The 23,174-nt window shown below is 39.0% G+C and overlaps 1 protein-coding gene across 2 annotated transcripts in view; it reads right to left on the bottom strand.

The window, feature by feature from the left end:
* SPATA6 (spermatogenesis associated 6) overlaps nt 1–23,174 on the bottom strand; it is a 129,635-nt gene that overhangs the window by 31,201 nt on the left and 75,260 nt on the right. For both annotated transcript variants that reach the window (XM_008265284.4, XM_008265285.4), the window contains exon 10: nt 3,554–3,738. In XM_008265284.4, coding sequence (XP_008263506.1) covers nt 3,554–3,738 — 185 coding nt within the window. The remainder of the gene's footprint in view (nt 1–3,553; nt 3,739–23,174) is intronic.

The raw sequence follows: 23,174 nt of genomic DNA, 5'->3' as shown, positions 1-23,174 counted from the left end.
AATGTGGCATATATACACAACCAAATATTATTCAGCTTTAAAAAATGAAATTCTACCACTTGCAGCAAAACGGACCTAACTGGAGGACCTAATGTTGAGTTAAATAAGCCAAACCCAGAAAGATAAATATTGCATGTTCTCCCTTATATGTGAGAGCTAAAATTAAAAAAAAGGGGGGGGTAAACAAATGTCTCTGTGTATCAGTATTGCTGCAAGCATAGTTTTGTACAACTTTGTCTCATAATTTTGTCAAACTAGTGGTTAAGAATGTAATACTACTATAGTTTTAATGATCTGTGATTAACTTAAAATTTACTATAGATGGGTGAAATGGTCATTTTTTTTCATTCAGCTATTATTTACAGCCATTGTCTATATTCCCACTAAACTAGTGTTGTTTTTTTTTTTTTTTTGCTTTTTATTTGTTAAACTTATTTGGTGAAATATTAAACCTATCTACTGTAATGTATAGTGAAAGTATATTATCTCAAAAACAAAAAAAAGGGGGGAGAAGGAAGGAGGGTGGGAAGAAGAAGAAGGGAGGAAAGAGGGAAGAAGGGAATATCATTGTGTTCTTAGGACTTTATCTACAAAGCACGCTGATCTGTCAAAAACTGACTGAAATTAAAATTTTAGAAAATAAAAGTAAATAATTCCTTTAATTTACAGGTAAAATAGTCTATGCTTAATATCGAAAACACTCATTTCTAAATATCAGAGAGTTTATCCAATCTACTTTCAAGCATGAAAATAACTGTAAATGTCACATATCTATTCTAAGCCAATCCTTGTACTGACATAGGAAAATAAAGGGACAGCTGACTTTAGTTGTCCTACATGAACATTTTTTGAATATAAACTCAATTAACAATTTACACATATACAAAGGACAAGAGCAAAAGCAGGAGCAACCCTGCTAATGTGCCTGGGAAAGCAGCAAACATGGCCCAAGTTCTTGGTTCCATGTACCCATGTGGGAGACTGGAAGAAGCTCCTGGCTCCTGGCTTTGGATCTGCTAAGCTCTAGCCATTGCAGTCAGTTGGGGAGTGAATCAGCAGATGGAAGATCTCCCTCTCTCTCTCTCTCTCTCTCTCCCTCTCCCTCTCTCTGTAACTCTTTCAAATAAATAAAATAAATATTTTTGAAAAAATAAATAAACAAAAAGCAGGAGCCAAAGTGTATGTATGGATAAGCAACACAGGACTGAAACTGACAGTAAACTACAATGGTAGATTTACAGTCTGAAAGTTCTCCAAAACATCTTAAAAGGTAGAAAAATAAAACAATTATGTAGTTTTAGGACCACAAACAGGTATAGGTTAAAAAACTTCTTGAAATCCTACAAATATGGCAAATGACATAGTCAATAAAATCAGAGTTTAATTCCAAAAGTAAAAGGAACACAGAGGGCTGGCACTGTGGCCTAGCAGGTAAAGCCGCTGCCTGCAGTGCAGCATCCCATATGGGCAACGGTTCGAGTCCCAGCTGCTCCAGTTTCGATCCATCTCTCTGCTATGGCCTGGGAAAGCAGTAGAAGATGGCCCAAGTCCTTGGGCCTCTGCACCCGCATGGGAGACCCAGAAGTTCCTGGCTTCACACTGGCCCAGCTTTGGCCATTGTGGTCATTTAGGGAGTAAACCAGTGAATGGAAGGCCTCTTTCTCTCTCTCTGCCTCTCTGTAACTTGTAACTCTGCCTTTCAAATAAATAAATAAAGCTTTAAAAAATAAAAAAGAACACAGCACCAACTGTAGACTGAACATCCAAGCAGATGGATAAATCAAGGAAAATCCACTGATGTTGAAATGCATGTTACCAGACATTAGCAAATAAAACCTCTTTTCAGGAATTACCATGAACTTTAATTTTTTAAATGTTCAGTTGTTTATTTTTATCTGAAAGGCAAAGTGAGCAAGAGAGAGTGAGTGAGAGAGATCTTCCAACTGCTGGTTCACTCTCCAATTCCCACAATTGCCAGGGTAGGTCCAAGTCAAAGCCAGGAGCCTGGAATTCCATCCAGATCTCCCACGTAGGTAGTAGGTATCCTGGTAACTGACCTCATCTACTGTCTCCAGGATGAACATTAGAAACTGGACTGGAAGCAGAGTGTGGGACTAGAACCAGGCACTCTGACATGGGACACAGGCGTTCCAAGTGGTGGCTTAACCCACTGCACCAAAACCACTCATCTCATTTCATCTCTTGAATTTTTACAGCATATGTATGTGTCCGTTGTATGTGCTTATGCCAATCACTCAATGACCTCCTTAGATGTGATTCTAATGGGCTAGAAACAATGGTAATCAAAATTCTGTATCTCAGGATTGGAGTTTCCAACATGCCTCTATATATTCACTTTGAATGCTAACAAAGCTAGTGATGAAACAGACAAATCTATTGAGAAGAGGGATTTTTTAAAAAATTTTTTTCATTTATTTATTTCAGAGGTAGAGTTACAGAGAGAGGGAGAGACAGAGAGAGGTCTTCCATCCGCTGGTTCACTACAAATGGTTGTAACGGTTGGAGCTGGGTTGATCTGAAGCCAGGAGCCAGGAGCTTCTTCCAGGTCTCCCACATAGGTGCAGTGGCCCAAGAAGTTGGGCCAGCAAAGGCACAGCCAAGAGCTGGATTGGAAGAGGAGCAGCTGGGCCCGGAAGGGATGCCGGAGCCGCAGGTGGAGGATTTACCTACTGCGCCATAGCGCTAGCCCTAGGGAGGGATGTTTTAACAGAACATGCAAACAAATATACTCCTACTCCAATCACCAGTTTTGAGGTGAACTTTTGATCTATTCTACAGTTAATTAAATCTTTGTTAATTACATCTAATATTTGCTACTTAGGATTTTTATATCTTCTGACTGGTTTTCAGGTTGCTATCAGTCTATATCTTAGGTTTCCACATTTCTATAAATATTTTTTAAATAACTGAGTTTTTAAAAAATACTATGACAAAAACATGTTTTTTCTATGGAAAGATTTGTGATAGAGACAAGGAATTTCCAATTTTTTTAATTTTTAACAAATAAAAAGGGGTTCTTTAAAATCTAAATTATAAGGAAGTAGCCGACTTTAGTTGCCAAAGTACTTTTAGAGAGAGAGCTAGACGTGCAACATGATTAATTATCTCTTGTGGAGTTGGTAGGATATTAATTTGAGAAAATTGGATACTATTTGTCATCAATATATAGATCATCATTATAATTAAATGGAAAAACATGATCTATGTTATTTGTATACTTAAGCTATGTCTGTAATATTATATCCCTGTGACTCTTCTACAAACATAACAAATATACTACTTTCCAGTTTTAAGAAACACATTATTTACAGTTAAAGTGATCCAAGTCTCCTTAAAAAACTCACTTATAGAAAACTGGGCTACAGAAGCATATCTAACGCTATGTAACATGTAATATATTCCAAAACAATTCAAGTAAGCCTCTTAAAATCAAAATATACTTTTACAAGTAGTCACATCATATGCATAAATACTGTCTTCCATTACACTAATTATGCAAAATATTAGTATAGAAATAGAGGCTACACACTACCTTTCCCTGAGAGAAGCTCGATTTAACACAGGGCTTGGTGAATGCTTCGGCACTGTTGAGGGCGCTGAATGGACTAACAAGGTCCTCGCTGAATGCTGGGGCTTGCTGCATGACCGTGAGCTCAGATATTCTTCACACCTGTCTAAGGACTCATCAAAGTCTCTCCCATGGGGTGTTCTGATAACCTGTTTTTAAAAAACCACATATAAATATATACATATATATGCACACATATTTATATTTATATAGCATAATACACAGTAGTATAATATATATGGTAACATTACACAGATGCACATATGACTTTCATAAAGTAACAAAATAAAGATATGCCACAGCTGTACTCGAAGGTAAATTTCATGATGCAGTAGTCATTATCATCAGTGACCAGAATGCAAATATTTGTTAAATAAATCTTACTCCTTTCCTCTGCAAAAATTCATTCTCAATCTTTTTAAGCTTGATCTATCAGCCATATTTCACCTAATTAGTTGCTCCTCTTTCCTTGAAATACATTCTTTACTGCCTTTATTTAACAAATATTTGCATTTTGGTCACTGTCCTAAAAGCTGGAACTACAACAGTGAACAAAACAAAATCCCTGTTTTAAGATCTATGTTCTTGCAGTGCTGTTTAGGAAACCTTACCTTTAAGAAAGCTATCCAGTCTTTATTGGGCTCACTTTCCTCATATGTAAAACTGGGTCAACAATAGCTACCTTACAGATCTTCTATAATTCAAAGTAGCCTGCAGAATGCCTGTGTGTCTAAACCAGCTAAACAGAAAGTTTAACTTATTTATTATTAAAACACCAGTACAACACAACTTTTTGCTCCAATGCTGCCACACTTTTCACTGCTTTTTAGAACTAAAACATACACTGAGAATCAAGTTTCCATCCCAGAACCAAACAGCAAGTAATTCAAAATGAAATAATTACAGTCCCAAATAACCAACCAACAAGAAATAAGTGACGGGGACTGAATGAAAGAAAAACATGAAAATTACTCCAATGTCAACTGTTCACAGAGATAAAGCAAAAACACAGTGAATGTCAAAAACATTCCATGTTTGTGTCTATGATCAATACTGTAAATGTATATGTTAAGAAATTCATAGAGGGGCTGGCACTGTGGTGTAGTAGGCTGAGCCTCTGCCTATAATGCCCACATCCCTTATAGATGCCAGTTTGTATCCTGGTTGCTCCTCCAACCAAGCTCACTGTTAAGGGCCTGGGAAAGCATAGAAAGATAGCCCAATTGCTTGAGACCCGGAAGAAGCTCCTGGCTCTTGGCTTTCTATCAGCTCAGCTCCAGCCATTGGCAGCCATTTGGGGAGTGAAGCAAGCAGATGGAAGACCTTTTTCTCTGTGTCTCCCTTTCACTGTCTGTAACTTTACTTCTCAAATAAATAAATCTTAAAAAAAAAAAAAACAGAGACAGATTCATGGAAAAGCAGGAAACAGGTACCATCATACTGTTTCTTCAATTGTGTGTGTGTGTATATATATATATATATATATGACCCACTTGGCATAGGATAGAGAGATTCTTTTCATTAATTTCAAAACAAACTAGTCATGTTGGCTGGAAGACCTTTTTTTACTAAAACTTTTGTCTACTGAATTTTCTCCCCAAACCACTTACCAATGCTTTAAGCAAATTCTCTTCTTGGTGACTAACACTGGCATTTTCTCTATCAGAAAATTCCCTGAGAATCTGTTTAGTATGTTAACAAAAACTCAGATCTAGAGAGAAATGGGAATTTGAACTCATAATCCAGATGAGATGAGAATAACCAAGAAAGATAAATGACAATAATGTATGCTGAAGCAGCAAAACTTGCTATGGTGTGGGGTGAGAGGGCCTTGCGGCACAGCAGGTTTAGCTTCCACATCACATGTTGGAGTGCCTGGTTCTGGTGGCACCTCTGCTTCCAATCCCGCTTCCTGCTAATGCATCCTCAGAGGCGGCAGATGATGGCTCAAGTGCCTAGGCACTGCCACCCTGGTGGGAGACCTGATGAAGTTCCTAGAGTCTAGCTTCAGTGTAGCACAGCCCTGGCTGTCGTGCGCATTTGGAGATGTGAACCAACAGATGAAGGCATTTTTTTTTTCTCTCTCTCTCCCCCTCTCTGCCTTTAAGCAGATAAAAACAAGCATTTTTACAATGTCATGATGACAGTTCCTGTCAAAAGAAATTTGAGGGTATTAAAGACTTCTAATGAATGGTCTGGACAGTGGAGGTCTGGTGGAGAGGAGCTAGAACTGGAGTCAAGGCCACAAGCACAGTCAGCGGAGAGAAGAGGTACTGGGTCGGGGGAGGCACGGAGGAAGAGGAACACTGACTAGAATCACCTGCACATCTTTGCAGGAAAATAACAGAGAAAATCACAGAGGGGGAGGGACAAATTGTGTAGAATCTTCAGAGCTATAACTCAATATTCAACATTTACTAAGCATCTTCTATGTGTAAAGGACAGGAAGCAATGGAACAGGAGACAACAAAACAGTGAGAATACAGAACAGTAAACATGAAAATCAAGTAATGACACAAACAATGAAAAGGGAAATTGGAACTAAATAGATATACAAGTAATTTTCCAAAGAGAATGCAGCTGGAATGTATTCTTCCATGGGATGTGCATATGTGCCTGTTTATTTTTAACGAATGTTAATAGATACATAAAATCGTATGTTTTTATGGGGTACTACTTCTGTTTTAAAACATGTATATATTGCATAATATCCAATCAGGGTAAATATACCTATTTCCTCAGTCATTTAACATTTCTTTACGATGAAAACTTTCAAAAACTTAACTTTTATATTTTAAGCAAGAAACATACATACATCAATGTTACCTATAGTCACCCTACTATGCAATAGAACTCCAAAATTTCTTTTTAAAAAATGATCTATTTATTTGTTTATTTGAAAGACAGAGCAAGAGAGAAAGAGAGAGAGAGAGAGAGAGAGAGAAAGAATATTCCATTTTCTGCATCACTCTCCAAATGACAACAACAGCCAAGTCTGGGACAGGCTGAAGCCAGAAATCAGGAACTGCATCCTAGTATCGCACATGGGTGGCAGGGACTGAATTACTGGAGCCATCGTCACTGCCGTTCCAGGCACATTAGCAGGCATCTAGACTGGAAGCAGAGTAGCCAGGACTAGAACCAGCACTCCTATGGGATGCCAGCATCATGCCACAACTACAGCCTGTGGAAACCGCAAAACTTATAAATGTGTCATAAAAATTAAATTACATAAAATCAGTGAAAATACTTGGCAGAAGCCTGGCTCATGAAAGTCAATATTTACATCTTTTGTTTATAGTATTTATATTTCAGCATAATTAGGCCTATTTTTAACTCTTATGGAAACATTACTTTGAATACCATTTCTTTTTTACATTTTTAAATGTATTAATATAGACAGATTTCATGCTTTTCATAGATATGATTCTAAGAATATAACACTTCCTTTCCTCCCTCACTCCTTTCCTTTTTGTCTTTTAATTTTTTGCAATATCATATTTTCAATTTATTTTACAATCATATAAAATGTATTTTCTATAACCCAACAAATATAACTTTCAATACTGCAAATATTTTAATTATATCATAACAAAAATTTTAATTTTTTTTTACTTTTTAAAAAATTTATTTCACAGGTAGAGTTATAGACAGTGAGAGAGAAACAGAGAGAAAGGTCTTCCTTCTGTTGGTTCATTCCCCAAATGGCTGCAACGGCCAGAGCTGCGCCGATCCGAAGCCAGGAGCCAGGTGCTTCCTCCTGGTCTCCCATGCGGGTGCAGGAGCCTAAGCACTTGAGCCATCCTCCACTGCCCTCCCGGGCCACAGCAGAGAGCTGGACTGGAAGAGGAGCAGCCGGGACTAGAACCCGGCGCCCATATGGGATGCCAGCACCGCAGGCGGAGGATTAACTAAGTGAGCCAAGGCGCCGGCCCAAATCTTTAATATTTTTAAACCAATCTAAAACTGTTAAAAGCAAAAAGAAATTTCATACATTAAATTCATTGTAACTAATGACATAATTTTCAAAACTGTGATTTCTGGTGGTTTGGTTATACAAAAGCTATGAAATAAGATTCCCGAAAAAGTGGCTTAAACATTAAGTTGAAAAGATGTAGGCAGACTGAAAGTGAAAGGTTGGAAAAAGATATTCCATGCCAACAGAAACCAAAAAAGAGCTGGCGTAGCCTTCTTAATATCAGAAGAGCTGGTGTAGCCATTTAATATCAGACAAAATAAACTTTAACACAAAAACTGTTAAGAGTGATAAAGAGGGGCACTATATAATGATTAAGGGATCAATTCAACAGGAAGATGTAACTAATATAAACATATGTGCGGCCAATGCCACGGCTCATGAGGCTAATCCTCCGCCTGAGGTGCCAGCACCCCAGGTTCTAGTCCCGGTTAAGGCACCGGATTCTGTCCCAGTTGCTCCTCTTCCGGTCCAGCTCTCTGCTGTGGCCTGGGAGTGCAGTGGAGGATGGCCCAGGTACTTGGGCCCTGCACCCACATGGGAGACCAGGAGGAGGCACCTGGCTCCTGGGTTCGGATCAGCGCAGCACATCGGCTGCCGCGTGCCAGCTGTAGTGGCCACTTGGTGGATGAACCAACGGAAAAAGGAAGACCTTCCTCTCTGTCTCTCTCTCTCTCACTAACTCTGCCTGACCAAAAAAAAAAAAAAAAAAAAAAAAAAAAAAAAAAAAAAGTATATGCACCTAATTACAGGGCACCAGTTTATTTAAAAGATACGTTAAGGAACTTAAAGGGAGACTTAGACTCCAATACAATAGTACTGGGGGACTTCAATACTCCACTCTCAGAAATAGACAGATCAACAGGACAGAAGATCAACAAGGAAACAGAAGATTTAATCAACACTATAGACCAAATGGATCTATCTAACAGATATCTACAGAACTTTTCATCCTACATTAAAGAATACACATTCTTCTCAGCAGTACATAGAACATACTCTAGGATTGACCACATACTAGGCCATAAAGCAAGTCTCAGTAAATTCAAAAGAATTAGAATCATACCATGCAGCTTCTCAGACCACCATGGAATGAAGCTGGAAATTAGCAACTCAGGAATCCCTAGAGCATATGCAAACACATGCAGACTGAACAACATGCTCCTGAATGAACAATGGGTCATAGAAGAAATCAAAAGAGAAATCAAAAACTTTCTGGAAGTAAATGAGGATAACAACACAACATATCAAAACTTATGGGATACAGCAAAAGCAGTGTTAAGAGGAAAGTTTATAGCAATAGGTGCCTACATCAAGAAATTGGAAAGGCACCAAATAAATGAGCTATCAAGGCATCTAAAGGATCTAGAAAAACTGCAGCAAACCAGACACAAAACTAGTAGGAAAAGAGAAATAATTAAAATCAGAAAAGAAATCAACAGAATTGAATCCAAAAATATTACAAAAGTTCAGCCAAATGAAGAGCTGGTTTTTTGAAAAAATAAACAAAATTGACACCCCATTGGCCCAACTAACTAAAAAAAGAAAAGACCCAAATCAATAAAATCAGAGATGAAAAAGGAAATGTAACAACAGACACCACAGAAATAAAAAGAATCATCAGAAATTACTACAAAGAATTGTATGCCAGCAAACAGGTAAATCTATCAGAAATGGGTAGATTCTTGGACACATACAACCTACCTAAATAGACACATGACGACAAAGAAAACCTAAACAGACCCATAACTGAGGCAGAAATTGAAACAGTAATAAAGGCCATCCCAACAAAGAAAAGCCCAGGACTGGATGGATTCACTGCTGAATTCTACCAGACATTTAAATAAGAACTAACTCCAATTCTTCTCAAACTATTCAGAACAAATGAAAAAGAGGGAATCCTCCCAAATTCTTTCTATGAAGCCAGCATCACCTTAATTTCCAAACCTGAAAAAAATACAGCAGAGAAAGAGAATTACAGACCAGTTTCCCTGATGAACATAGATGGAAAAATCCTCAATAAAATTCTGGCCAATAGAATGCAACAACACATCAAAATGATCATTCACCCAGACACAGTGGGATTTATTGCTGGTATGCAGGGATGGTTCAATGTTTACAAATCCATCAATGTGATACACCACATTAACAAACTGCAGAAGAAAAAACATGATTATCTCAATTGATGCAGAGAAAGCATTCGATAAAATACAACACCCTTTCATGATGAAAACTCTAAGCAAATTGGGTATAGAAAGAACATTCCTCAATACAATCAAATCAATTTATGAAAAACCCACAGCCAGCATCCTATTGAATGGGGAAAGGTTGGAAGCATTTCCACTGAGATCTGGTACCAGACAGGGATGCCACTCTCACCACTGCTATTTAATATAGTACTGGAAGTTTCAGCCAGAGCATTAGGCAAGAAAAAGAAATTAAAGGGATACAAATTGGGAAGGAAGAACTCAAACTATTCCTCTTTGCAGATGATATGATTCTTTATTTAGGGGATCCAAAGAACTCTACTAAGAGACTATTGAAACTCATAGAAGAGTTTTGAAAAGTAGCAGGATATAAAATCAATGCACAAAAATCAACAGCCTTTGTGTACACAGGCAATGCCATAGCTGAGAAAGAACTACTAAGATCAATTCCATTCACAATAGCTACAAAAACAATCAAATACCTTGGAATAAACTTAATCAAGGACATCAAAGATCTCTACAATGAGAATTACAAAATCTTAAAGAAAGAAATAGAAGAGAATACAAAAAAAAAATGGAAAAATCTTCCATGCTCATGGATTGGAAAAATCAATATCATCAAAATGTCCATTCTCCCAAAAGCAATTTATAGATTCAATGTGATACCAATCAAAATACCAAAGACATTCTTCTCAGATCTGGAAGAAAGGATGCTGAAATTCATATGGAGACACAGGAGACCTTGAGTAGCTCAAGCAATCTTGTACAACAAAAACAAAGCCAGAGGCATTACAATACCAGATTTCAGGACATACTACAGGGCATTTGTTATCAACACAGCATGGTACTTGTACAGGAACAGATGGATAGACCAGAATAGATGGATAGAATGGAATAGAAACATTAGAAATCAATCCAAACATTTACAGCCAACTTATATTTGATAAAGGAGTTAAAACCAACTCCTAGAGCAAGGACAGTCTATTCAACAAATGGTGCTGGGAAAACTGGATCTCCACATCAGAAACATGAAGCAAGACCCCTACCTTACACCTTACACAAAAATCCACTCAACATGGATTAAAGATCTAATTCTATGACCTGATACCATCAAATTATTAGAGAACACTGGAGAAACCCTGCAAGATATAGGTACCAGCAAAGACTTCTTGGAAAGGACCCCAAAGCACAGGCATTCAAAGCCAAAATTAATAATTGGGATTACATCAAATTGAGAAGTTTCTGTACTGCAAAAGGAAAAGTCAGGAAAGTGAAGAGGCAACCAACAGAATGAGAAAAAATATTTGCAAACTATGCAACAAATAAAGGATTAATAACCAGAATCTTCAAAGAGATCAAGAAACTCCACAACAACAAAACAAACAACCCACTTAAGAGATGGGCCAAGACATTTTTCAAAAGAAGAAATCCAAATGGCCAACAGACACAGGAAAAAAATGTTCAGGATCACTAGCAATCAGGGAAATTCAAATCAAAACCACAATGAGGTTTCACCTCACCCTGGTTAGAATGGCTTACATACAGAAATCTACCAACAACAGATGCTGGCAAGGATGTGCGGAAAAAGGAACACTAACCCATTGTTGGTGGGAATGTAAACTGGTAAAGCCACTATGGAAGTCAGTCTGGAGATTCCTCAGAAACCTGAATATAACCCTACCATACAACCCAGCCATACCACTCCTTGGACTTTACCCAAAGGAAATGAAATTGGCAAATAAAAGAGTTGTCTGCACATCAATGTTCATTGCAGTTCAAATCACAATAGCTAAGACATGGAATCAACCTAAATGCCCATCAACAGAAGACTGGATAAAGAAATTAAGGGATATGTACTCTATAGAATACTATACAGCAGTAAAAAAAATGAACAAAATGAAACAAAATGGAGGAATCTGGAGCACATCATGCTGAGTGAAATAAGCCAGTCCTCCCAAAGGGACAAATATCATATGTTCTCCATGATCAGTGATAACTGACTGAGCACCTAAAAGGAAATCTGTTGAAATGAAATGGATACTATGAGAACAATGACTTGATCAGCCCTTGTCCTGACTAAGAACAACTTAATACTTTATTTGTTTTAGTATTTCTTATTCTACTTAATAATATTGGTTGAACTCTTTAATTAACAGACAATTATTCTTAGGTGTTTAAATTTAACTGAAAAGTGATCTCTGTTAAATTAAGAGTGGGAATAAGAGAGGGAGGAGATGTACAGTTCGGCACATGCTCAATTGGACTTACCCCTAATGGTAGAGTTAGAAACGTGCCAGGGGATTCCAATTCAATCCCATCAAGGTAGCATGTACCAATGCCATCTCACTAGTCAAAGTGATCAGTTTCAGTTCATTATTGATCATAATGATAGGGTTAAGTGTCAAAAGGATCACATAAACAAGACTAGTGTCTGCTAATACTAACTGATAGAATTAAAAAGGAGAGAACAATCCAACATGGGAAGTGGGATACACAAAAGACTCATAGAATGGCAGATGTCCTAATCAGCACTCCGACCTCAGAATCAGCCTTTAAGGGATTCAGATCTGGCTAAAAAGCCCATGAGAGTATTTCAGGCATGGAAAGCCAAGACACTCTGGCAAAAAAAAAAACCAAAAAAACAAAAAAACCACTAAATGAAAGATCTCTGCGAGTGAGATCCCAGTGGAAAGAACAGGCCATCAAAGGAGGTACCTTTCTCTGAAGGGAGGAGAGAACTTCCACTTTGACTATGGCTTTGTCTAAATAAGATCAGAGTTGGCAAACTCAAGAGGCTTCCATAGCCTTGGCTGCTCATGACAAGAGCCTAAAGTGATTACTGACGCCATAAAAAAGAGTGTCAATTGTTAAATCAACAACAGGAGTCAATGTGCACTTACTCCCTATGTAGGATCTCTGTCCTTAATGTGTTGTACTATGTGAATTAATGGTATAACTACTACTCATAGTACTTTATACTTTGTGTTTCTGTGTGGGTGCAAACTGTTGAAATCTTTACTTAGTATATACTAAGTTGATCTTTTGTATATAAAGATAATTGAAAATGAATCTTGATGAAGAATGGGATGGGAGAGGGAGTGGGAGATGGCATGGTTGCTGGTGGGAGGGTGGTTATGGGGGGATAAAGCCGCTATAATCCAAAAGTTGTACTTTGGAAATTTATATTTATTAAATAAAAGTTAATAAAATAAAAAAATAAAAGCACTACTGATGGGTAAAAAAAAACCATTAAGTTGACACATTAATATTAATGGAGATAAAATCTGTATTTACATGAATTTCAAGGTAAATTATTATGTTAAAGACTTATTTTTATTTATTTGAAAGTTAGAGGTACAGAGAGAGAGGGGGAGAGAGAGAGGGAGAAATCTTCCATCCTCTGGTTCACTCCCAACAACAGCCAGGGATGGGCCTAGCCAAAGCCAGTAGCCAGGAGCTTCATCCAGGTCTCCCACATTGAATGCAAGGACCCAAACACTTGGGCCATCTTCTGCTGCTTTTCCCAGGCCATTAGTAGGGAGCTGGATTGGAAGTGGAGCAGCCAGAACATGAACAGGCACCCAAATGGGATGCTGGCCACACAAGTGGTAGCTTAACCTGCTCTGCCATGCCAGCCTCTTCAAGGCCAAATGAATCACTAGTAAAGGGAACCAGGAATTCAAGTATTCTACAAGTATTTACTGAAAATCTATTTAACGCCTAGTATTACACAGCATTCTCTAAAATTTCTCCTTTGTGATAGGGCAAATGAGTAGAGAAATAAACACAAATAAATCAGATGGAAGTACATAAAAAGTAGTTGGAAACAAGGATTTCAGAATGAAAGTGCAGTGCAAGATGACAAGATGAAAGTCTAAACTGGAAAGGGAGAAGAGTACAAATAGATAACTAAGATCCATTTCTCAATGTTATCAAGGACATTCCTTAGTGGGGCTGGTGCTGTGGCACAGCGGGTTAATGCCCTGGCCTGAAGCGCCGGCATCCCATATTGGCACTGGTTCTAGTCCCAGCTGCTCCACTGCCTATCCGGCTATGCTATGGCCTGGGAAAACAGTGGAAGATGGCCCAAGTCCTTGGGCCCCTGTATCCACGTGGGAGACCCTGAGGAAGCTCCTGGCTCCTGGCTTTGGATTGGTGCAGCTCCACCACTGCAGCCATTTGGGGAGTGAACCAGCAGATGGAAGACCTCTCTCTCTCTCTCTCTCTCTCTCTCTGCTCTGCGCTCTTCTCACTGTGTAACTCTTTCAAATTAAAAAATAAGTATTTTTTTAAAAAAAGAACATTTCTTAGTGTCACCTAAAACAAATGAATGGTCAACTCCTATCTTATCTGATTTAAAAATTTATAGGCTCTCCATCTAGTTTGGTTTAAAGAAGATGTACTTTCTTTACACCAAAGCAGAATTTGTAAAACATTTAAAAATAATTCAATGAAAAATTTAAGGGGCCGGCTCTGTGGTGTAGCAGGTAAAGCTGCCTCCTTTAGTTCTGGCATCCCATATGGGTGCCAGTTTGAGTCTTGGCTGCTCCACTTCCAATCTAGCTCTCTGCTGTGGCCTGGGAAAGCAATAGAAGATGGCCCAAGCCCTCAGGCCCCTGCACGCATGTGGGAGACCCGGAAGAAGCTCCTGGCTCCCAGCTTTGGATCGGCACAGCTCTGGCTGTTGTGGCCAATTGGGGAATGAACCAGCAGATGGAACCTCTCTCTCTCTCTCTCTCTGCCTCTCCTTCTCTCTCTGTGTAACTCCGACTTTCAAATAAATAAATCTTTAAAAAAATTAAAATTCAAAAAAATAATTCTTAAATATATCAATTCTTGGGGAGGGGACAAAACTCTTCTTTCTATTAGACCACTATGCACCTATGTACAAGTATCTTCTTAAATCTTTACAACCTTTTAAGATATTTTTCTTGTCTATGCTTTATGGGAAAGAAACTAAGGCAAAGTCAAATAGCTATTAATAAGCAGTGAGGTTCTCAAGCAAGTGACATAGGAGAAATCTATAGAAGAAACAAACCGAAACCTCTCTTAGCACAATCTTCATAGGATTTCTATTAAAAAAGGTGGGCTCACAACCTGATTTACCAACAATCAAATATACAGTTAAAAAGCATATTGACAAACTGTTTAGGAGAAGTATCTTCTACTTTATGTTAGTATGCTCCCCCAAACCATATAAGAAGAGTACTAGATAATTGTAGCCCATCCTCACTTGTGTCTACATATGTAAAAAAATAAAATATTAACACTTTATATTGAGTAATTCTTTTTAAAAAATAATAAAACATATAAGAAATGCTTCAAAACATTGGTGTGGCAATGTCTTTTTGCATGACTTGAAATGCTCAGGCAACAATAGTAAAACTAGACAAATTGCAATTATAGCAAACTCAAAAGCTTCAGAAAAAAGAAACAATCAACAGGGTAAAGAAACATCCAACAGAATAGGGGAAGATATTTACAAACTACTTATCCAAGAAAGGATTAATTTCCAGAACATATAAGTAACGTCAAAAAAAAAAAAAAAAAAAACCAATAAAAAAAATCCAGTTAAGAAATAGGCAAAGGAGCAGAACAGAAATTTCTCAAAAGAAGAAATATAAATGGCCAAGAAATATATGAAACAATGCCCAATATCATTAGCTATCAGGAAATGCAAATCAAAATCACAGTGAGCTATCAAGTCACCCTTGTTAGAATGGCTATTGACAGAAAGTAATCAATGCTAATGAGGATGTGGAAAAGGGGGAACTCATGTACTGCTGGAGGGAATGTAAATTTATATGGTCACCTGGAAAACAGTTAAGAGATGCCTTTAAAAACTAGAAATAAAACTGCCACATAATCCAGTAATCCCACTATTGGGTATATACCCCCCCAAAACATGGAATCACTCTATCAAAGGGATACCTACCTGGTCTACAATGTTTATTTCAAAATTATTCACAATAGCTAAGCAATAGAATCAACATGGTGCTCATCAACAGAAGAATCAATGAGGAAAATGTAATGTATATATATATATCTATCTATCTATATCTACACACACACACACACACACACACACACACACACACACACATATAATGGGATATTATTCAGCCATAAAAAGGAAATCCTGTCATTTGTAACAAAATGGATGAAACTCGAGGACATGATGTTAAATGAAAAAAATCCATATTCAGAAAGAAAAATACCGCATGTTCCAGTGCATTAGTGGAGCTTAAAAAAAATCTGAATCTGTTGCTGGCAGTGCGGCATAATAGGCTAAGCCTCCGCCTGCTCACCAGCATCCCATATGGGTTCCAGTTCAAGTCCCGGCTGCTCCTCTTCTAATCCAGTTCTCTGCTATGACCTGGGAAAGTAGTAGAAGATGGTCCAAATGCTTGGGCCCCAGCACCTGTGTGGGAGACCCGGAAGAAGCTCCTGGCTCCAGTTAGGCTCAGCTCTAGCCATTGTGGTCATTTGGGGAGCGCACCAGCAGATGGAAGACCTTTTTCCCTGTCTCTGCCTCCGTCTGTAACTGTTATCGCTTCAATAAACAAATAAATCTTTTTTAAAAATCTCAATATGAACACTGAATAGTAATTACTAAAGGTTGGAAGGGGTTGGTGGGATAGAGGGAGTGCACATAACTGGAACCAAATCCGAATTAGGTCAAAGGAGTAAGTTCCTAGTGTTCACAGTGTAAAAGTGACTATTATTCACAATAACCTACTATATATTTCATCAGCAAATAAAAGAAAGCAGTTGCAGGATTCTAATCACAAAGTAATGTAAAAGGAGTCATAATATAGATTACCCTGATATAATCAGTAGACATTATATACATTATATACATGTAAGTTATAGCTCATAAATATCTACAATTATTGGTGGTAATAAATTATCTTTAAAATGAGCACAACATGACCAAGTCGAGTTTATTCAAATAATGAAAAGATAAGATATCTTCAGAAAACCAACTGCATCTGATCTGCCGGACACAAAATCTCCGTTAAATCCCCTTCCTAGTACATGAGCCATATGACTGGTTTTTAAGTTCTGGTCTGTTTCTGAGCTTAAAAACCATTGCCAGAGACTCTCTGAAGTCTAAAGAAAATAGGAATTATCAGAAGAATTCAGAATTCTGTGAACTGCAACTAGTCAATAAATAATGTCTCTGAGCTGTGAAAATAAAAAATTCAAGAATCATTCTTGTATTACACAGCTAAGCTCCATTCAATGCTCACCACTTCCAAAGTTTCCCTGGCTGTTTTTGGCTTGTTCTTAGATTTTAAAAAATGCCTAGCGATATCATTGGGAATCTTATTAATTTTTAAATTGCAGTAGGTAGAATTATACCATACACCAACTCATGTCTTTACTTCCAGCACCACTAGTCTTTTAGCTGCTTAGCCATTGAACCTTTATAAATGTTCATCATACTAAGCCTTTTTATTTGAGAAAAGTTTATCTTTTCCATTTGTCAAGTCTGCTTTTCTACCAGCACTAGTTCTAAGTATCTAATATCTCCACTGCTTTTGCCCTCCATTAGCATCACTATCCCAGTGCTAGCTATCAGCGTTTCTCACCTTGACTATCCAATAGCTTACTAAACTGACCACCAGTATCAGCTCTTTTCCCAGGCCAATCCACTTTCCAGACTGCAATACAAAGTGATATTTACAAAGTATAAATCTAACCAGGTCTGCTTGCTATTTAAAACAACTGCATTTGCTTCCTGTTGTACTGAGGATAATGAACAAAATTCCAAGCATGACCTAAAAGATTCTATCCCTACTTGGTTTTCCATCTTCAACTACACCATGCATCAATGCATGTCTTTACTTTTTTTTTTTTTTTGGACAGGCAGAGTGGACAGTGAGAGAGAGAGACACAGAGAAAGCTCTTACTTTGCCGATGGTTCACCCTCCAATGGCCGCCGTGGCCGGCGCACTGCGGCCGGCGCACCACGCCTATCCGAAGGCAGGAGCCAGGTACTTATCCTAGTCTCCCATGGGGTGCAGGGCCCAAGCACTTGGGCCATCCTCCATTGCACTCCCTGGCCACAGCAGAGAGCTGGCCTGGAAGAGCTGGCCGGGATAGAATCCGGCGCCCCGACCGGGACTAGAACCTGGTGTGCCGGTGCCGCTAGGCGGAGGATTAGCCTACTGAGCCGCGGCGCCGGCCTGCATGTCTTTACTTTTAACAATGCTGGTCTTTTAGTCACTCAGCTATTAAACCTTTAAAATACTTTTTTGCTTTTTCCCTTACACATGCTCTTTCCTCCCTTTTCCATAAAATTCCTACTCATCTTCAGAGCTCAGGGTACCCAAGATGTCTTTTCCATTCTTGATGAGATCCAATCCTCTTAGTACATATTGTCAAAGAATATATTCACACCCTCCATAATATTTGTCACAGTTTCATATCTATGTATTTTTGTTATCTTGTTAATAGCTCCCTTCCTCATTACCATGAATTATCCATGAGTGCAGAGATGATTTCTAGCTTTGCTATATTTTTATTTCAGCATAATATTTTCAATGATAATTCTTTTTTAAAAAGAAAAGACAGAGTAGAGGGGGTGGGACAGAGCATTCTAGGTACAATGGAAAGGGCTAGCTGTCCTCCACAATTCATTCTACCCCTATGCAGAGTACACTTGTGGCTAAGAAGCAATCTTTGCATCTAGTGAGGGAATGTAATTAGTTCTTGGCAACAAAATGCAAGCAAGAATCGAGTTCAGGATTTTAAGAATAGACTTTCACCGGGGCCGTGGCTCATTAGGCTAATCCTCCGCCTTGCGGCGCCGGCACACCAGGTTCTAGTCCCGGTCGGGGCACCGGATTCTGTCCGGGTGGCCCCTCTTCCAGGCCAGCTCTCTGCTGTGGCCCAGGAGTGCAGTGGAGGATGGCCCAAGTGTTTGGGCCCTGCACCCCATGGGAGACCAGGATAAGTACCTGGCTCCTGCCATCAGATCAGCGCAGTGCGCCGGCTGCAGTGCACCGGCCACGGCGGCCATTGGAGGGTGAACCAACGGCAAAGGAAGACTTTTCTCTGTCTCTCTCTCTCACTGTCCACTCTGCCTGTCAAAAAAAAAAAAAAAAAAAGGCCGGCGCCGCGGCTCACTAGGCTAATCCTCCGCCTAGCGGCGCCGGCACACCGGGTTCTAGTCCCGGTCGGGGCGCCGGATTCTGTCCCGGTGGCCCCTCTTCCAGGCCAGCCCTCTGCTGTGGCCAGGGAGTGCAGTGGAGGATGGCCCAGGTGCTTGGGCCCTGCACCCTATGGGAGACCAGGAAAAGCACCTGGCTCCTGGCTCCTGCCATCGGATCAGCGCGGTGCGCCGGCCGCAGCGCGCCAACCGCGGCGGCCATTGGAGGGTGAACCAACGGCAAAGGAAGACCTTTCTCTCTGTCTCTCTCTCTCACTGTCCACTCTGCCTGTCAAAAAAAAAAAAAAAAAGAACAGACTTTCTCCAGGTTCTCCTTCATCTTTCACCATGTGAAGAAGACAGCAAGGCCCTAGAAGATGACCACTGCATAGAGAAAATAGTAGGCACATCAAAAGTATCCTCAATTGAATTGTTATGTAATTAAGAATTAAAATTCTGTTATAGCTAGTTTCTGAAGTGTGGAAGGTTACTTGTATAATACACAGCACTGTCCTGGCCGATTTAAAGATGGGTATCTTAATGTACTGGCCTCAACAGAAATCTAAATATACACTGGCTTTCATTCGGAGGAAGGGACAAAAGCACAGATACAGTGGGGTGGAAAATTTGAGATCCATGTAACATAAAAGGACTTCATGGAAAATAGGATTGAAAGATAAGTTTATTTTGGTACAAAAATTTTTAAATACATGTACATTCTCTTTTTTAAACATGAATTACCCATGGGCTTTTTGAATACCCCTTATACAGGGGCAAAACATTTAACAAGTGTGGTTTGCTTGGAAAACAGATCACATAGCTTTCAAGTTTATATCTCTAAGGAAATAGCTGGAAAGAGAAAGAATGGTACTATGTATTGGCTTTTTACTTGTTTTGCAAAGAGTTTTGAGAAAGTGATGTACTCATATGAAGTCAACCTTAGTTCACGAAGATATGAATGAAGAAAATGTCAAACACACATACACAGTGGAATATTATTCAACCTTTTTTTTAAAGAAAGGGAAATTCTGCCATCTGCAACAATGTGCATGAGCCTAAAGGACATTACGCTAATGGAAGTGAGCCAGGCACAGAAAAGTTCTGCATGATTTCGCTCCTATGTGGCGTCTCAAAAGGCACAGAAGCAGAGGGTAGAGTGGTGGCTGCCAAGGGCTGCAGGGGGGATGAGGGCATGGGATGAGGGTGGTCAGAGTCCACAGTTCGTTAGGATGAGTCACTTCTGGGAATCTACTGTACAACATGGGGACTACAGTTAATAGCAATGCATTGTACACTTGAAATTTGCTGAGAGATGAGATCCTGAATTTTCTTACCACAAATAAAATGGTAAGTCTATAGGTAATGAACATGTTTATTAGCTTAAACTTAATCACTTCACAATGTATGTATGTATCAAAGTATCACACTAAGTCATAAACATAAGCAATTTTTATGTGTCAATTGAACTTTCATAAAGCTGGAGAGGGGACACTGAAAACAATGAGCTCAGGAAAGAAATGACAAGTGTGAGGGCAGAAAAAAAAAGTATACCAGTCCTGATGAATGAGGAGCCCTCAGGGTCAGGAAAAATGAAAGCCAGCTCTTAAGAACTCCAAAAGGTACAAGGTTAAAATGGAAAAATTCTCTGAGCAACCAAAGTTCATTAAGATTTTTCAGTTAATCGTGAGACTAAATCCTACAGCAATGGTTGTAGTAAGGGAATTGTTTCCAGTCTAACCCAGTTCAGATGTCCTCAGGGTAAGTTAGCACCCAGTGTAATAAGACACTGCTAGATATGTGGAGATGCTAAAAGTTACCACAAATCAACCATATATGCTACATGATTTTATAGTCTTGCCTAAGGCCAGGTAAGCTTCTCTGTTGCACTAAGATGGTTTCCTGTCTCCTCTAAAAACATACAGAACTCTTTGGTTCTGCAAGTTCTCATAAAATTCATTTTCCCTAATATTTTAGGAATAATGGGTTAAGAAGAGTTAAAATTTTCATTTCAATGTTGAACAGTGAAAAGAGCGATGGGATGATACACAGAGAAGCAGGGGGAATGGTACATTGACGGTTTGTTTGTTTTTAATTCAGAGAGCTTTGCAGTATTGGTTTCAGACATTTAAGCTGAGAATAAAAATTCCTGTACAATATATAAGGTTGCATCAAATTCAGTAGTATAAGTAATATAAAAAGCTTCAAAACTGGAATCCATTAGACAAATACAAATGACTTTATTATGTTTGTTGCTAAAACAAGGTAGAGCCAATAAAATAATTAGATCAAAGAAGGTTTTCTTAGTGAGAGGGTTAACAGAAAAAAAAACACAGGGAAGTTTACAGAGGTAAATGTGAACAGAGATGAGTGCAACTGAGGACAATTCCACCTAATAGCTTACCAACATTTTCCTTGGGAAAGTAGACTATGAAGCCTTATGTAGAAAAGAGGGGTGCTGGTGTTGCGGCATAGCAGATAAAGCACTGCCTGTGATGCCAGCATCACAAATGGGCACCGGTTCAAGTCCCAGTGGCTCCACTTGATCTAGCTCCCTACTAACAGTCGAAAAAGCAGTGGAACATGCTCCATGTACTTGGGCCCCTTCTACCCAGATGGGAGATCAAGAAGAAGCTCCTGGCTCCTTGCTTAGGCCTGGCCCAGTCCTGGATGATGCTGACACCTGGGGAATGAACCAATGGATGGAAGATCTCTCTCTCTCTCTCTCTGTAACTCTGACTTTCAAATAAAAAATCTTAAAAAAAGAAGAAAAAAAAGAAAAGAAAATGAGAAGCAGTAGAATGTAGAAGGTTCATGGGGCTGGCGTTGTGGCATAGTGGATAAGGGTGCTGTCTCCAATGCCAGCATCCCATATGGGTGCTGGTTTATCTCCCGGCTGCTCCACTTCTAAGCCAGCTCCCTGCTGGTGACCTGCGAAGTGCAGTGAAAAATGGCTCGAATGGTTGGTCCCCTTCTGCCCACATCAGAGACCTGAATGAAGCTCCTGGCTTCCACCTGACTTAGCTCTGGCAGTTGCAGCAGATGAAAGGCTTCTCTCTCTCTCTCTGTCTCTCCCTCCCTCTCTGTTTCTGTAACTCTGACTTTCAAATAAATAAATGTCTTTCTTTTAGGAAAGTTTATAACATGAGAAGAAATTATCAAAACGATTATCAAGCAACACTGAAGCCTGAATTGAATAAAGAAAGGATCTGGGGCTTCTGTTTGGCTCGACGGGTTAAGCCATCACCTGCAATGCCAGAATCCCTGCTTCAAGTCCCAGATGTTCCATTTCCAATCCAATTCCTTGCTAATGTGCCTGGGAAAAGCAGCAGAAGATGACCCAAATACTTGGGCCTCTTCCACCCACCTGGAGACCTGGATTCAGTTTCTGGCTTCTGTCTTTCAAATACATAAACAAATCTTGGGGGAAAAAGAATACTAATAAAGAAAGGAAGGAAGGATGTATTTGTCATGGTCCAAGTACAATGGAGTGCATACTTCCTTCTGGAAGCACTCTATTGCTGTAAGCTATGCATCCGTTCACTCACTGACATACTGACTACATAGGACATTGTCTCCCCCAAGTTCTCCCATTGAAGCCCTAGCTAACGTGCTGATAGTATGGAAATAATGAAGATTAAATGATGCCATAACAGTAGTATCCTAATCTGACAGGGCTTTTATGAGAAAAGATATCAGAGACCAATTTTCCCTCCACCATCTGAGGACACAAAGGCATCCTGATCTTGGACTTCCGATCTCCAGAACCATGCTGTTCAGGCCACTCGGGCTAAGGTCTTTGTTATGCCAGCCTGCACTGAGCAGGACACTCTATACCATAGTGAAACATACTGTATACTCTTCTCTTCTATAAACGTTCATCTACAATGAAATGTATTGAAAATATCAATTACACTACCAAGAAGTTTCATACACACTTTCAAAAATATCAGTGTATCACTCTTTCTGTAATACAAGAAAGAAAATTAGAAAATGTACTTCAATATATAAATGCTCAAACATGACTTATGTAGGAAACACTGGCTGCTTGCATTTGCTTTCATAAATAGGTTTGTAGTAAAAAAATGTAAGAAATTCAGAAGCCATGCCATAGAAGAAAACCAGAAAAATTAAAGAGCAGATATTATTTTATAATTATTTATCATAATTTTTAATAAACTAAAAAATCTTTATACTCCATTTGCATTTCTGTAATATGTAGTATATATTTAAATAATGTAAAAATAC

The sequence above is a fragment of the Oryctolagus cuniculus genome, chromosome 7 (assembly GCF_964237555.1).
Source record: "Oryctolagus cuniculus chromosome 7, mOryCun1.1, whole genome shotgun sequence".
Classification (NCBI taxonomy): Eukaryota; Metazoa; Chordata; class Mammalia; order Lagomorpha; family Leporidae; genus Oryctolagus; species Oryctolagus cuniculus.
The sequence above is the reverse complement of the archived record's forward strand: the minus strand, read 5'-3'. Positions and strand labels throughout refer to the sequence as shown.